This window comes from Dendroctonus ponderosae, unplaced genomic scaffold (assembly GCF_020466585.1).
Source record: "Dendroctonus ponderosae isolate FM_Combo_2020 unplaced genomic scaffold, Dpon_F_20191213v2 Dpon_F_20191213_7, whole genome shotgun sequence".
Taxonomy (NCBI): Eukaryota; Metazoa; Arthropoda; class Insecta; order Coleoptera; family Curculionidae; genus Dendroctonus; species Dendroctonus ponderosae.
In genome coordinates, this window is record NW_026018916.1 from 12,936,712 (window position 1) to 12,952,418 (window position 15,707).

General features: G+C 36.2%; 1 protein-coding gene and 1 non-coding gene across 3 annotated transcripts in view; both read left to right on the plus strand.

Annotated features, from left to right (window-relative positions):
• LOC109542356 (autophagy-related protein 16-1) overlaps window positions 1–15,707 on the plus strand; it is a 609,070-nt gene that overhangs the window by 20,164 nt on the left and 573,199 nt on the right. For both annotated transcript variants that reach the window (XM_048668352.1, XM_048668354.1), the window contains exons 5-7: window positions 1,867–1,955; window positions 6,944–7,079; window positions 12,996–13,101. In XM_048668352.1, the coding sequence (XP_048524309.1) occupies window positions 1,867–1,955; window positions 6,944–7,079; window positions 12,996–13,101 (331 nt within the window). The remainder of the gene's footprint in view (window positions 1–1,866; window positions 1,956–6,943; window positions 7,080–12,995; window positions 13,102–15,707) is intronic.
• LOC125505238 lies at window positions 635–757 on the plus strand. The gene has a single exon (XR_007282031.1). It is a non-coding gene; the product is annotated as a U5 spliceosomal RNA (small nuclear RNA).

The following is a 15,707-nucleotide window of genomic DNA, read 5'->3' on the forward strand; positions in this document are numbered from 1 at the left end:
ATATGCACAAACTTGTTTCAATTTGACAGTCTAATTAATTACTTTAATTTTTTTTCAATCGTGTTCTTAATTGCATTAATCAAGAAAGCATGGTTTGCAAAAGCAGTAGCTGAGAGATTTGGAAAACCTAAGACTAATTCTAATTCTAATTAATTTAGACTGTCAAATTGAAACAAGTTTGTGACATATATTTCACGTTGTTCACAGATCCTGATTTACCAAATTCGGGAAAATTTATGCGTCGTCAACGATACATCATACATAACCAAAGTTATAATTTGTCTTAAACGTAATGCGAAATAGAAATTTTATTTGAGAAAAATGGTTCTATTTTTTAATTAAATAAGTTAAAAATGTTAACTTGATGAAGAAAAAAACCTTTCAAACTTTCAGAACTTTCATTGTATTACAGTGTAAAATCATTCCAAGCATCATATTTATCATCAGGATATTTAGATATGGCAGTATTCAATAATTAATAGAACATTAAGTCCAAATCGCGTAGCTTCGAAATAGCCAGGCCAAGACCCAATCTATTCTCGTTCTCTTGCAGAGCCGAGAGGGCGCCAGTGCGTCTAACTAACAATGACTGTCGAAGTCATTGGTTTAACAAACCGAATTTAAAATTTTTTATCCACCTTGGACTCTCTTCAAAGCGAATAAATCTTTCGCCTTTTACTAAAGATTTCCGTGGAGAGGGTCAATATAAATAGGTCTTTGAAGAATTTTTCTGAAGCCTTAAATTTCTGTTTAGGGCTGTTAAGCTAATTAAGATTGTTTAATATTATTGCGCTAATGTGTCTAGTGGTGGCCAGTGTGCCCAGATTGGGCGATTTATCGCAAATTGGGCTACTTTTCAGATAGTTTTGCGACGAACATTTTGAGAAAGTCGCCAAGCGACTTTTGCGCGATATTTTACAATTTACACCTTAATGTTGGGCGATTTGAAACTGTCTGTTGTGAAAATGTCTGTATGAATATGTATGATTTATGCAAATATCTTTATATACAGTTTGTATACTTTTACAAAATAGATAATTCATATTCTACAGGTAAACATATATGTATATCTAATTTGCATTAAATTTTGGTGTAGTTTGCAACATACTATGTGATCTGTGTGGCCACATGCGTTTAATTTTTAGAGATAGAAAGAAAAATGGGCAAGTGAGAAAAATATTTAAGGCCACATAAAAGACCAAGACCAAGTATTATTTTGAAAGAACATTTTAAATTAAATAATTTAGAGTCTTCCGTGTATCCTTTATCGAATTCCATAATCAAACACATAAACTTTTCATTACACCTTAATTTTTTTAGATATATCTGAAGTAAAGGCGACGACCCTTTATAAAGCGTTAAAAATCGTCTTTGCATCAAGTACGAGGCGTATTCTTCTTGTTTTTAAGTTTCTCTTCTTGTGAAATTAGACATAGTCCGCTATGTTTGTTCGTTTGGATTCCGTTTTTTCTTATCATGTAAGGTGCATTTTCGAATTTTATAATTTTCAGCAGCACTCTTAAACTTTTTCGGCCTTGTCGAATATCTTCGAGTGCTCTAGCGACGTTTTCATCATTATAGTTCTTAAAATTAATACCGACTTTTTTTTATACTGTCTAATAATGGTGTCCGTCTTCACTTCTATAAAATGGCTTTTTACTAAAACACAATTATTTATGACAAAAAACAATATTTTCTCATATCATGGTGTCCGTCTTACTCAAAAACAATATTTTCTAATGAAATTGCCATGGGGTGTACTAATAATAGAGCGCATCAGAAAAATAACTCATTTTATTTTTTTGTTTTTAGTATTCTCTTGTACTTCTTTTGTAAATAGTACTAATAATAATATTTTTTTCTCAGGATGAAAATGGGCAACTAGTAGAACGACTCATAAAGTATAAGGCGAAAGATGCTGATAAAATGAACGAAGAAAACGACAACTTTTTAAAGTAAGTTTCCGCTGTTCACTAATTATTGATTTATTATAATAGAAGGTGTTGAGTGTTATATTCCTTATGTTAATATACAGGATGATTCAAAATTGGCCGTTTGTCTGGGGATGTTTCGGGGTACAGGAAAAATAGTTTTTTTTTAAATGAATAATACAGAAACTAGTCAGAGACACAGTCACAGAGGAAAATGACTAACTAACTGAGGAAAAAATTGATTTGTTTTGGCACTAAGATCTTAAAATTATTAAAGATCTAAGTTTTCTCCATCTGGTTTATTAGTTGTTTGACAGCTTAGTAAGCTCGAATGCTTTGGCACGATTAAGTCCCAGGAGGCTTTGAGTGAGATAGCATATCTTTTAATAATGGATGCAACTGTTTCGGCGTTGAGTTCACGATTCAGCGTATCAATTTCTAGAAGTTGCAGTTCAGTGCATACCCAGGCGCATTAATTATACAGGGTGATTCAAATCACGCAATAGACGGGGAAGAAGGAAAGAAAGAAGAAGAGGGCGACACCGAACAAATCACAGAAATTACAAGCGAACAACTCAGGAATACCACAGGGAAATAAAAACACAGCCCCAGGACCTGGACCTGATGGCATACCCAATGAGCTCCTAAAACATGGAAGCGAAATAATAATTGAAAATATTGCTGTACTTTTTCAGAAAATTGTTGATACCAAGCGAGTACAAAACCAATGGAAAACAAGCATTACAATACCAATATACCAAAAAGGAAACAAGAAGAATCCTAGCAACTACCGTACGATCACCTTGCTTAAAATTACGGTTTCGATGGTGCGATCGGCGATTGCTACTCGGTGCTGCGTTTGGCCGCATTTGAGCAAAATCTGTTGAAAAGATGAGCGTCGTCGAACTTTTAGCCCTTATTTTGTTAAAAGGGGATGAAAAGAAGAACAATTCCTTTAAAAAATCCTAATACAATTTACCCAGCATTTTTCCCACTTAGGGCAATTTTTCTTTATCCATTTTATTTTACGGCAAAATTTTTATAATTTTTATCTTCGTAATCATTAATTGGCGGGTACTTTCAGACTTTTTCAATTAAAATTTCATCCTCATTCGCTTAAAAACGGGCCCATTTTTTCATTTTCCCAAATTCCCTTTTTCCCGATTCAGTACAACACAGTAGTTGCTATTTTAGGGAAATAGTGTGGTTTCTTTAGAAGTTCTGAAAAAAATTGAAAACCCGAACTAATTAAATTAAAATTGTGTCTAAAAAGAAATTACCAAAATAAACACACTCACTTTGGGAAAGTAGGATGAACAGTCCAGTAAAAAATCTACATTTTATTCTTTAACGTGGATTTTTTTGTCATGAAAGAAACATCGACTAGTAGAAGAGAATGTAACACCGCAGCAGCAGGATTATAGTCGGCACGAGGTTACAAATGCTATACCAACACGTTACTGCGTTTCAACTCAAAAGAAACACACGAAAAACACCAAAAACTTTGCTTTTTTGCATACGTTTGTATGCATACGTAAGTATTGGACATAATTGCAGCAGATCCTTCCAGGGGTACTCAGAGCACATTAACTGACACTTTCCCAAGCACCAAATAAATACGAGGAAGGGCTACAATTCCTACCACGTATGTAAGATTATATATACAGCACAAGGACAGATTATACCATTGGATTATTGAACACTGGTACAAATTGAGCAGGAGTTAATTATCCAAATACGAGAAGCTGCTCGATAACCTTGGATAATAAGGAGATTACAGAGGCACTAACTTGTTTCGACTTCATGACTCAAATGTATTTTTACTTGTAAACATAAATTCGAGGTTATGCGGATATTTCGACGAACATCACAGTTGACATTTCGGAGTACGTTCCACTGTTAACAAATCCCGTTGAATTTACCGTTTATACTTGTCTATTTTATTGTCACTCTATATAATTCCATGGTTACCGGAGATTTTAATAATTACGAAGCAACAGGTATTTCCGTAATGTTAATTAGGCCGATTACCTTGAACACATTGTTGCCGTTTTTTCGATATAGTTTTTTTGCAAATTTCTCAGTTTCTAATAACAATTAATTTTTTAGCAACTTTTTCTGTACTCCTAAAACACCGCCGGACAACACCTCCAGAGGAATGACGCCAATTTTGAATCACCCTGTATGCACCACATGTGCACGTTTTGACAATTTGGCCCATCTACTACCATACTTGTCTTTGTTGAGTTTCTTGTGAAAGTGGGAAGAACAGTCCAGTAAAAAATCCACATTTCATTCTTGAACGTGGATTTTTTTGTCATGAAAGAAACATCGACTAGCAGAAGAAAATGCAACACCGCAGCAGCAGGATTATAGTCGGCAGGAGGTTACAAATGCTATTCCAACACGTTACTGCGTTTCAGATCAAAAGAAACATACGAAAAACACCAAAAACTATGTTTTTTCGCATACGTTTAAAGAGATTTGTAAATGTCTGATCACAGAAATTTTTGCGAAACGCACTAAATTTGCGAACTTGAACACATTAAACAGGGTGTTGTAAATATCTAATTCCCTTCTTATTACTTGGTTTAGAACATGATTTTGGTCCTTTATTGCTCGGCTTAAGATCGTCTTCTGGAAACATTTTTTACTTAACTCCTAACTGCTAAAACACTACCACAACGGAGTTTGTTCAATTTCATCAATTTTTTCAAAAATGTTCATAAAAAGCGAACTTTTGCGAATTAATTTTAAACGAACTGAAACGGGCATAATTCGATTTATGAGTGCTGAAGGTTTCGTTTGAGTATCATCATTAGGTAATTACCTAGAATTTTTGTGTTGGCATAATTTTTGCAAAAGTTGGCATAATGAGCTATCTTATTAAACTCTTAGACAAAGCAATTAACTATAACAATCCTTCTGACATGTGCTTCGTAGACCCAACTAAAGCCTTTGATCGCATCAAATTAGGAGATGGTAAAATTACTTAAAGAAGAAAACCAGCCCAGTAGTTTAGTAGTGATAATAAGAGACATCAACACAGGCAACAAAACTAAAATTAAAGTGGAGTATGAATTGACCTCGGAAGTAGACATATTCCAGACAGAATCTGGAATATGTCAAGAAGACTATTTTTATTAATGGACAAAATTGTATATATGCGCTTGGAAGAAAACAGATAAAAAAAATCTTTGTTATGCGGACGACGCAATTCTGATCTCGGATAATGAAGATAACCTACAGCGCTAGCTGCAAACCTTTAACAACGAAGCGAGAGCTGAAACAGCAAAAACAAAAACAATACTCAGAACAATAGAACTGAACAATAAAACATTAAGATCAATAACGGGCAAAACATTGAGAAAATGAGAGAATTGATGGATTGCAGAGCCACCTGTCAAAATCGAAGAAAATGGTTTAGATAAATTATTCTCACTTTTCGACGAACTATTCGAATCTGTAATAAAATGTTGCGGTTGCCATTTGAAATACTTACGTTGGTCCCTGCCTAGCCTACAAGCTTGAAGTAGGCGTTGTTCTCTGGCGGTGTTTTAGAAGTGCAGAAAAATTTGTAAAAAAATAATAATTATTAAAAACTGAGAAATTTGCAAAAAACTATATTAGGAATACGGCAACAATGTTTTTCAAGGTAATCTGCCTAATTAACATCACATAAATACCTGTTGCTTTGTAATTATTTAAAACTCCGGTAACCATGGATAAATAGAGAGTGACAATAAGATAGACAAGGATAAACGGTAAATTCAACAGGAATCGTTGAATGACGGAACCTATTTCGAAAGTCATAACCTCGAATTATTGGAAAAACTCGAAAAACATACATTTGAGTCTGTAACTCTAAACAAGTGCCTGTGTAATCATCTTATTATGCACTCTTGTCAAGCATCTTCTCGTATTCGGTTAATTAACTCCTGCTCAATTTACACCGGTGCTCAGTAATCCATTGGTTTAATGTGATCTTACGTACGTGGTAGGAATGCAGCCGGTATTTATTTGGTGCCTGGGAAAGTGTCAGTGGTTGTGCAATGTTCTGAGTGCCTCTGAAAGGCTCTTCTGCAATTATGTCCAATACTTGTTCCTCTGTGTCTGGAACCCAAACATCGATTGTCGTCCACTATCTTCCTGGAACCACTCTACTCACCCTTTGTTGCACATAACAGCATCTCTTATCAGTCTTTTCCGTCCTCTCATCATTTTCCATTCCAAAAAATGTCCATGTCCTTTTCAAGCTGTGAAATAAAATAAGCAAAAATTGCACATAACAAAACAAAGGTGAACATGAAAACATCTAAATTTAACGCACATGTACGGGTTATACCGCGTTAAATAATATTGTTCTTATGTAAACTTGCTTCAAAATGATCCTCACAAATATCGATGTTACTTTTTGCAGAAACATCTGTGCAGTTCCGCCGAGCTGCTTTCAACTACAATTTCCGTTTCTTTTCGTTTAATGGCACTTTTATAAATGTTTTTCCTGGTGTGGACATAGTGGTACTTGTGCATTGTGGCGCCATAAAGTATCGATAAACCATTTTATTTTCAATAATTGAGAAACAAGAAAAGCGAAGGTCGAAATTCTCACTAGAGCACGACAACACGGATAAGCGCCGAACGAGGCGGAGCTGAAACATAGATGTCACAAAACGCGTAGACAACAATGCGTCGACTCGGTGCGCTTTGTGTGCGATAAATGCATTATAAGCGATGTCATTAATCAATTTTACCAAATAAGTAAAATGTGCAACGACCATATGGAAACTGTTTTCAGGAGGTTTTTCAGCTACGGAAATTCTTAGGAATTTGCAATATAATAAGTACGTTATCAATGATGTTTTTTGTAAAACTTGTTTTATAAGAACTTTCACCCTCAATGCATTTTCTACCCAACAGTAGACTGTAATGCAAAATAAATGTTAGCGTGTCTAACAATAATTCTGTTTATCGGTTTTGCGATCTAGTTGATAAATTTTTCTATGTTCTAGAAAAAGATATGCAAAGATGCAGAAAGATTTAGAGGAAGCATGTCGTGATGCTAGTCGAGTGTGTTCAGACGACCTTCAGGAAGGCTTTGGACCTCTAATGCAGTCAACCTTGCCAACAAAAGTGGCGGTTAAATTTGTAAGTAATCGACTTTGGTTTAAACATTTCCGAATTCCAGTTTTTAGAAATAATTTTATTGGATACTTTAACGAGTATGTATTGAAATATTCGCAGTAAATAACATTTAGATGTTGAGATTTTAGCTTTTTATTAGAATTTAAATTTACTTGTTTCTACTTCGAAATCTTTTATTTTGCGTTTCATGAATACTGCGACTACAAGTGGAGCCATCTATAAAGTACTACAGCAAACATTTATTAGACATATTAATAGCGCTAGTTATACAGTGAATTAAATCAATTTGTTCAGATTGAAAGCAAACATAAGTAATTTTCGAAACTGCATTTAACTTAACTTGTTGTTATGCAACAATTGGGGGAAGTTCCGATACAAACGTCAGAGGTGCTGCTCTGTTGGAGTATAGCTTTACTGAAAACTTTACTTAAACTAGTGTTGGAGCCGACGCTTGTCAATCGAGTCCGACAGGAAGTCATTGACATAACGCTGGCAACCTGCCATCTGATTCCAAAGGTGATAAACTGGAGAGTGTCGGCAAACATTTCGATGTCAGACCACCGCATGATCCGACTTGAAATTGAGTCGGATCAGCTAGACCTAAAAACCCCGAGGAGGACTGTTTGGTCCCAATTCAGGGACCATTTAAACCAATCCATGGGTCTCTCTGAAGGTAACATAACCTCCAGAGAGCATTTAGAACGGGAGATAAGAAGACTCAATGAGGACATTACATCAGCGTTCCAGATATCGTGCCAACCCAGGGCGGTTGGAACCTCAAAGGTTCCGTGGTTGAGTAAGGGCTTCAACGCCTGAGACAGGAAGCTAGGAGGGCCTTTCACCGAGTCACAAAGGGAAACTACGATGAAAACTGTTACCTCTACCGCAAAGCCAAAGAGAGAGACGGAAGGGTGTAGACAAGCCAAAGATTTGAAATGCCAGGCGAGGCCAAGGCAACGTCCAAATGGCTGATGTCAAGAAGTCGCTGGGCCCTGATAACTCTGGTTGGGGTCATGACAGGACACTACGGTCTGAACAGCCACCTACACAGACTTGGAGTCGGTGATAGCCCCTTATGTCCACAATGTGGAACGGCGGAGGAAACACCGTATCACCTTCTAGGAGTACGCCACCACTGGTCGTCCATGAGGAGGCGCCTCCTTGGGGCCTCCACACTCTCCTGCACGGAACTGTCTTTCATAGAGTGGAGACGGATCCTCGCCTTCGTCAGGGAGACGAGACGCCTGGGTGGTGAAGAGGAGGGGTAGTAAGGCGGGGGTGGATGCAGGGGGAATGGTGAACAGGGCCTTATCGGCCTACTCGTCGGACCCATTCGGGTTCCCCCCCACAGTACTACTACTTCTATATAAAAATGGTACCATGATGGTAAAGCTGCATGAAAATATCGACTCCATAAGAATCGGTAGAGGAGTACAAGAGGGTGATACTATGCCACCTGTTTGTCACTGTTCAGGAATACGCCTTCGGGATGCTGGAATGCAGAGGAAAGATTTTAAATATGGATGGTCTAAACCTAACAAGTCTGCGTCTTTCGCGGATGATATAATTTTGCTGTCCGACAACCTACAAGCTTTCAGGGAAATGCTTTAACACCTTTAGGAAGTATGTATTCAGGTCGGGCTAAAAATTAATATATTGAAAACAGAATTTATGACGATTATGGTCCCTAGTGGAAATATTCCTACTGGTGTCTGTCAGGTGGAGCTGGTGGATAAGTACACATATCTTGGTCATGAAATACAAATCTCGAGAGAATGAGAACGAAACATGCGAATTAGAGAGAATAATTATACTCGCTTGGGCTACGTATGGCAGACTTGGAGCTGTGTTTAAAAGTGATCTGCCAATTTATTAAAAAAAAAAGTTTTTAAGCCCTGCATTCCACCGGTTATGGCCTACGGCGCTGAAATTTTAAATTTGACATTCAAATCTGATAAGAATCGCAGAACAGCGCAATGCAAGATCTAAAGATCGATGCTCAGTGTGTCACTTTGTGACCACGTCAGAAATGAGGACTTACAAGCGAGAACAGGAGTCACGGATGTCATATACCAGGTGCAATTTTAGCCGAACATGGCATGCACCCCTATAAATATAAACTTCTTCAATATCTTCATAGTCTTCATCCCAGTGGTTCACCACAACGTGAAGAGTTGTGTAAAATGATTTTATTACGAACGCAAGAAGATTCCGCATTTTTACGTAAAATTATATGGATCTACAAATCAAAATTTACAAAGGGAGGTATTTTGATAGACATAATTCTCATTTCTGAGCTACTGAGAATCCTCATATCGCGCGAGAAATGAATTTTCAAAACCGATCCAGTGTAATTGAATGAAATTTTGATGAGATGTTTGATAATAGTAGGATTCGGTGCCTTCGAGCGTGGAATTGGCCGCCAAAGATTACAGACTTAACACCATTAGATTTCTACCTTTGGGGAACAATAAAGCAAGGAAATTACTGTACTCCCGTCGATTCAGTGGGATAACTAGTAGCCTGAATAAGAAGAACTTTGATCAACTTGATGCAGCTGAAGTAGCAAGTGCTGCTACAGAAGCCGTTGTGTAACGTTCCAAAACGGTTCACATTCAAAAGTGTTTAAGAGTCAATGGGGGTCATATTGATTTATATTAAATTAAATTGTGCCGCCGCAATTTTGTAAAAAACGTTGCCACAATTAAAACAAAATGGTAAATATCAGACTATGAAGGCTTTCTCGACCGGTCAAATCACATTTGGAAATGTTTTCCGGGCTTTAAAGCCGTGGTCCATAGGAATTTCTTTTTTACGTTTCGTCCACAACTGCGGTGGACATTATCAAAGGCGATAAGGCAGTGGGCGAAGTGAACTCCCGTGCTTTCCGACTAAGACTGGTTCAACTACTGAATCCCCTGTCGTATTTATGCGGTCGGAATTTTCCAGCCTAAAGTAGGAAAAACTGACAGTTTTATAAAGGACTTATCGAGTTTTGTTCAGAGGTTGCACTCGTTGTCAATAGCTCCCGGAGAAGTCCTTGTGAATTTTGATGTTTTTTCGTTGTATGATACCAATTAAGGAGGCAATGGAACTTATTGAGAGAGAATTTCCACCAGGCATCGCCAAACTCTTCGAACACTGCTTAACCATAACGTACTTTCAGTGGAAAAACGAATTCTATGAACAGACGGATGGAGTAGAAATGGTCCTTTAGTCCGGTGATAGCCAACTACTTTATGAAAAAATTAAAGATGATCGTTCTGGACACAGCCGCGAGGAAATCTAAGTGTTGGTTTCGATATGTTGATGACACTTTTGTTGTTTGAGGTCATGGTTTGGTTGAACTTAAAGACTTGCTGAGGCACCTCAACTCAATAAACCCATAAATACAGTTCACTATGGAAGTAGAGAAGGATGGGCGACTGCTATTTTTAGATGTCTTGGTAACCAGAAACACCAACGGGAAGCTGGCCCACACGGTGTACAGAAAACCGACACATACCGACCGGTACCTGCACAGTGGATCAAACCATCATCCCAGTCAAACGAGAGGAGTCATTAAACCCTCACCGAAAAAGCCAGAAGAATTTGCGAACCAGCTGAGCTAGAAAGAGAATTGAAATATCTAGAAAGGGCATTTGGTTGGAATGGATACAGCAAGAACGAGGTCATTAGAGCAATTCGACCAAGAAACAGTGAAGGTCGTTCTGAGAAAACAGTCGAACAATCCAACAGACTTTGAGGTCGGCCAAGGACAAACGGGATCCTTTATTAGCACCAGGAGTCTACAGAGTTCCATGCAGTTGTGGCAGAGCATATATCGGCACCACAAAACGTAGTGGAGACATGAGGATCACTGAGCATAAAAGAAGTTGCCGATTAGGACAAACAGAAAAATCAGCAGTAGCGGAGCACGCACTTCTAGACGGCACCAAATACGTTTCGATAAAGTGGACCTTTTGCACCAATCTCAACGGTATTACCCGAGACTAACCAGAGAGGCCATTGAGATATTTAAACATGACGACAATTTTAATAGGAAAGAAGAGGTAACGGCCTTTAATCCAGATTGGAAACGCCTTTTGCGGCAAACAGCGTGTCCGCTAAAACAATTAATCCCCTCCCACTCCCCACGCATGAGCACACATGGCCGGGCTGCATAAATACGACAGGGGATCCAGTAGTTGAACCAGTCTTAGTCGGAAAGCACGAGAGATCACTTCGCCCACTGACTCAACGCCTTTAATAATGTTCACCGCAGTTGTGGGTGAACCGCCAGGAAGAAATTGCCATGGACCACGGCGTTTAAGTAAATAAGTTTAAAACTATTGGAGTTAGGTATAGGGACCATGCGCGGACAGACAGGAAATGTTCTAGCCTATCAATTGAATGAATCAGCAACAGATCATCGTATTCAAAATAATGACTTTTTCAAGTTTTTTTGACAGCAAATAAAAATTGTTATTTTAAATTAATTTAAATAATAAGATATTTCGAATATGCGACGCAGACTAGAAGCTGTCAGAGCCGCTAAATGTGGAAACTCGAAATACTAACGTTTAAATTTTTTTATGTTAAATATTTTGTTTGATGTGTTGTTGTTTTCTTACGTTTTAGCTTGATACAGAAAACTTAATGTTAGAAAAACAGAATTAGTATAAATGCTGTCAAAAAAATACATTAATAGGTGATTTAAAAAATGTTCATCAAAAGATACAATTTCAAAATGAAGAACATTTTGGTTCAAGAACACGGTGTTTAAAAAAATTGTGCAAAATGTGGCTCGATATTATTTCCATTATTTGCCATGGAAAATGAACAATCGACATTACCAAAAGTAGGTTAACCTTCAACTTCTGTACTGTAATTAAAAGTGATAAAACTTTGAGCTTTACTCATGTATTTATTTGACTATTAGCTGCAAAATAGGGTCTTTTCACTTGTTTTTTAATGTTGATATATAGAAAGTAGTTATGACAAACATTACACTGATATAATTTTTTTTGCAAAAAAACTCCATAATAATTTTAAAGCGAATTTAAATTCAAATCAGATATTTTCCGCCAAAAACGCCGAATCCGTATCGTCGGTTGCCTATCCCGATTGTGACGTAGCAGGTCATATCAACAAAGTGTCTCGTGTTTATTTTATTGTTTTCGCAGTTTTGTTTTATTATTTAAGTTATTGTGGTTATCATTATTTTATTGATTATGGTTATTATCGTGCATAATGGAAAATAGTGACATGTATGGATCACAAAATAAGTGGTGTTTTGTGCCAGGATGCAAGAATACCTCAATAAGTGCTCCAAACAAACTCTTTCTAACCGTTCCTGATGATTATGCTTGCGCTGCTGCATTAAATTCAGCTGAATTAAAGCGTTCGTTGTTCTTTAAAAATTCGGTAACCATAAAAATATGTACACATGGTAAATTGTTTGTTGACGCTTTAAGGAATCGTTCTGAAGCTATTTTTTAGCTTAACACAAACTATAAATTATTTAAAGCCACTAAATAGTTAATGAAACACAACCACACAACTAAACACAATGCACAGAACGTAAACAATTCTCCATTTATATGACCAGAGACGTCACAACCAACAGGATTGCGTTTTAGAGATTCATGAATAATTTGAATTTTAGCTGAATTTATTTATTAAATATTTAACAAAATAGCAATATATAGATAGTATAAATTTATTTAATCTTTCATATATTTATTATTTCTATTAGCATAGATTAATGTTCGGTTTGTAGGAATTTTTGATACGATGAAAACACCCTATTACACGAAAGTACTAATATGCTTGTATAAGAAATGTGCCGTGGTGCCCCAGAAACAATAAGGAAAATCGTTATTTTTTAGTATATTTTAAATTTGAGTTGACTTATCTTAATTCAGTGAAATGTTATAGGACGCGCACGATGGCGAAGTGAATGCTGTAAAATGGAGCCCCGTAGACAGATTAGTGGCGACCGGTGGTGCTGATAGGAAAGTGAAGCTGTGGGATATTTCAAAAGGTCAGTCTAAATCAGAATGACATACATCATTGAAAAGAACTTGGAACGATCGTCTAATGCTTACATTTCTGAATTGAAATCGCTTGCTGCAACTTAATGTAAATCGTTTTCACTTTAAGTAATAAACGTAAAATATTTAATTTATCACCAGTTGTGCTTATTTGATTGCGTTATGCGGGATCCCCGAAAGAAACTACCTATTCTGATATATGGGGTATAAGTCAGTTCGGTTTTCTTCATATTAATATCTGCTAGGCCCTTTGGAATCATCATTATGATATTAATCGATAGACGCCTGTACATTTTCAAAAAACGACATTTAAAAAAAAAACTAGTCATTGTCAAATTGTCATTAGGTCTGACACGATTTAGGCCCGGTTCCACCATCTCCGATTAAAATATTAATCATTGATTAAAACTATTTAATCAACACTTAGCGTTCCACCATAATTTTAACCACGATTATGGACTTTTTGTTTTATGGCGATGTTTTATCACCGTCTGATGAGGATAGTGACATTCAGGTTGTTAGAAGACCCCGAATATTTAATCCGATAGTCAATTATTTGAAATCATGGACACCTTGAGTTTTTTTACGCTATTTCGCTTATCGAAAAAAACTGTCCAAAGATTACTGCTGGAAAAAGAAACAGACCTGCAACACACTACAGAAAGTTATGATAAATGAATAATAGTAAAATTGCCACTATTCAACCATGACACAACTTTTACTTGTGTTGAGGTTTTATGCCACTGGATCGCATGTTATTGCTGCTGGATACTTTTTTGGAGTAAGAAAAACTAGTCCGCATCGAATTGTACATCGAATAACTGCTGCAATAGCCACATTAGCTCGAAATGATATTAAACTTCCATCTACAAAAAGGGAAATAAGTGCAGCACAAATAATTTTTTATGCATTAGCTCGTTTTCCCGAACTTATCTCAGTGTTGGATTGTACTCATATTAAAGTACAATCCTTTGGGGGAGAAAACGCAGAAGTATTTCGTAATAGAAAAGGATATTTCTCTATCAATGTTCAAACGACATGTGATGACTGTTTTGAGGGAAAATGATTTCAGTTGATCTGTCAGTTGTTTGAACCAATCAGAACCGTGAATTCAAAGGAAATACGATCTTACTCGATGAGACTGATGATTATCTAACCGGTGTTGTTGTGGAATATATAATTATAATAAATTTATAATGCTTGTTGTGGAACGCATGCCAATTTAATCATGGTTAAAGTGGTGGTTAAAAATAATTGTGATTAGTTAACCAATAATTTAATGACTCTTGGTGAAACCGGGTCTTAATGTTTAATCCATGCGGATTAACACTAGGTAGTTCAACAAGTTTGTACGTAAAAACTTACATAAGAAGCAGACAATAGCAACGCAATTTGGAAACACTTGGAAATTGTTTTTGAGCCATTAAAATGGGCATTATCGGGAACTTGTACATCTTAGACAAATTACGTGCTTGCAGCTATTGTACGGAATGTTGTAATATTGTCCAACATCTACGATTTTCGTAAATCGTTTACATTTTAAATTTTGGAGATAGTATATTTTGTGCGTAGGAGTAAAAGCCTAATATTTTCGGACGGTTTCGAGAAACACTGGATTCGAGAATATACCTTTACTCCGAAGTACACATGCAAGTCTAAAAAAGACTTTCTGAAATGTCTTATACAGGGTGTCCCAACGGGTACCGCCTCGATCGATATCTGGCAAACTACAATTAGGTCTAATTTGAAAATTGAACAGTGTCGAAGTCATTGGAGGCAAGCGATCTAAAATATTTTCAAGATCGCCACACTTCCGGTTATACCGGAAGTAGGTATCAGCTTGCTTATTGTAATTGGAACACCCTATATATTATTACATTTTTAATTCTACTCCAAATTCTAAATATATTTCATACATAATGTCATATATCTAAGTCTAAGTGTTTTTAATATATTTGAAATTTTACGTAAAAAATTACAGTTTTAGCCACTCGAATAATTATTCATATTTCGTAAGAGGGAATATGTGTTATACTTAATTTAAATCGCATTTCTTGCCGGAAACGGACTTACTTTAATGGAATTATTTCGACAAAATTTTGGTAACTATTAATATAAAGTCTTAAAAAAGTAAGTTCCAACATGACGTTGAGAAAATCGCTCTAAATCAATTCTTATAAATGGATACCCCTATTTTTGATAATTTTATCTTATTCAGTATTAAAATAAGGGTTAGTTTGTCTAAAGTTGTCTATTCCAAAATTGTTTAGTTTTCGAAATATTGTCAATTTAATGTTTTCATATGGTTATTTTGCTTCATCTTGTTTTAAATCCTGTCACTCTTAGTTGCCATGACGAAAGTGGCCATTTTTAATACAATCAGGTGCTAAAATAATGTTGACAGCTGTGGGCTACCTTTTGAAAATAATTAATAGTCATGACCGGAATCTATTATTTATGGAGAATGTGATAAAGTCATATAAGGAACCGTTTATGTATTATTAATCATTATTATATCAAGTTCCAAAAACTGTTTTTTTAAACCTAGAGTTCTCTACTTTTTATGGTTGCCCCTATAAATTGAACATGCACTGTT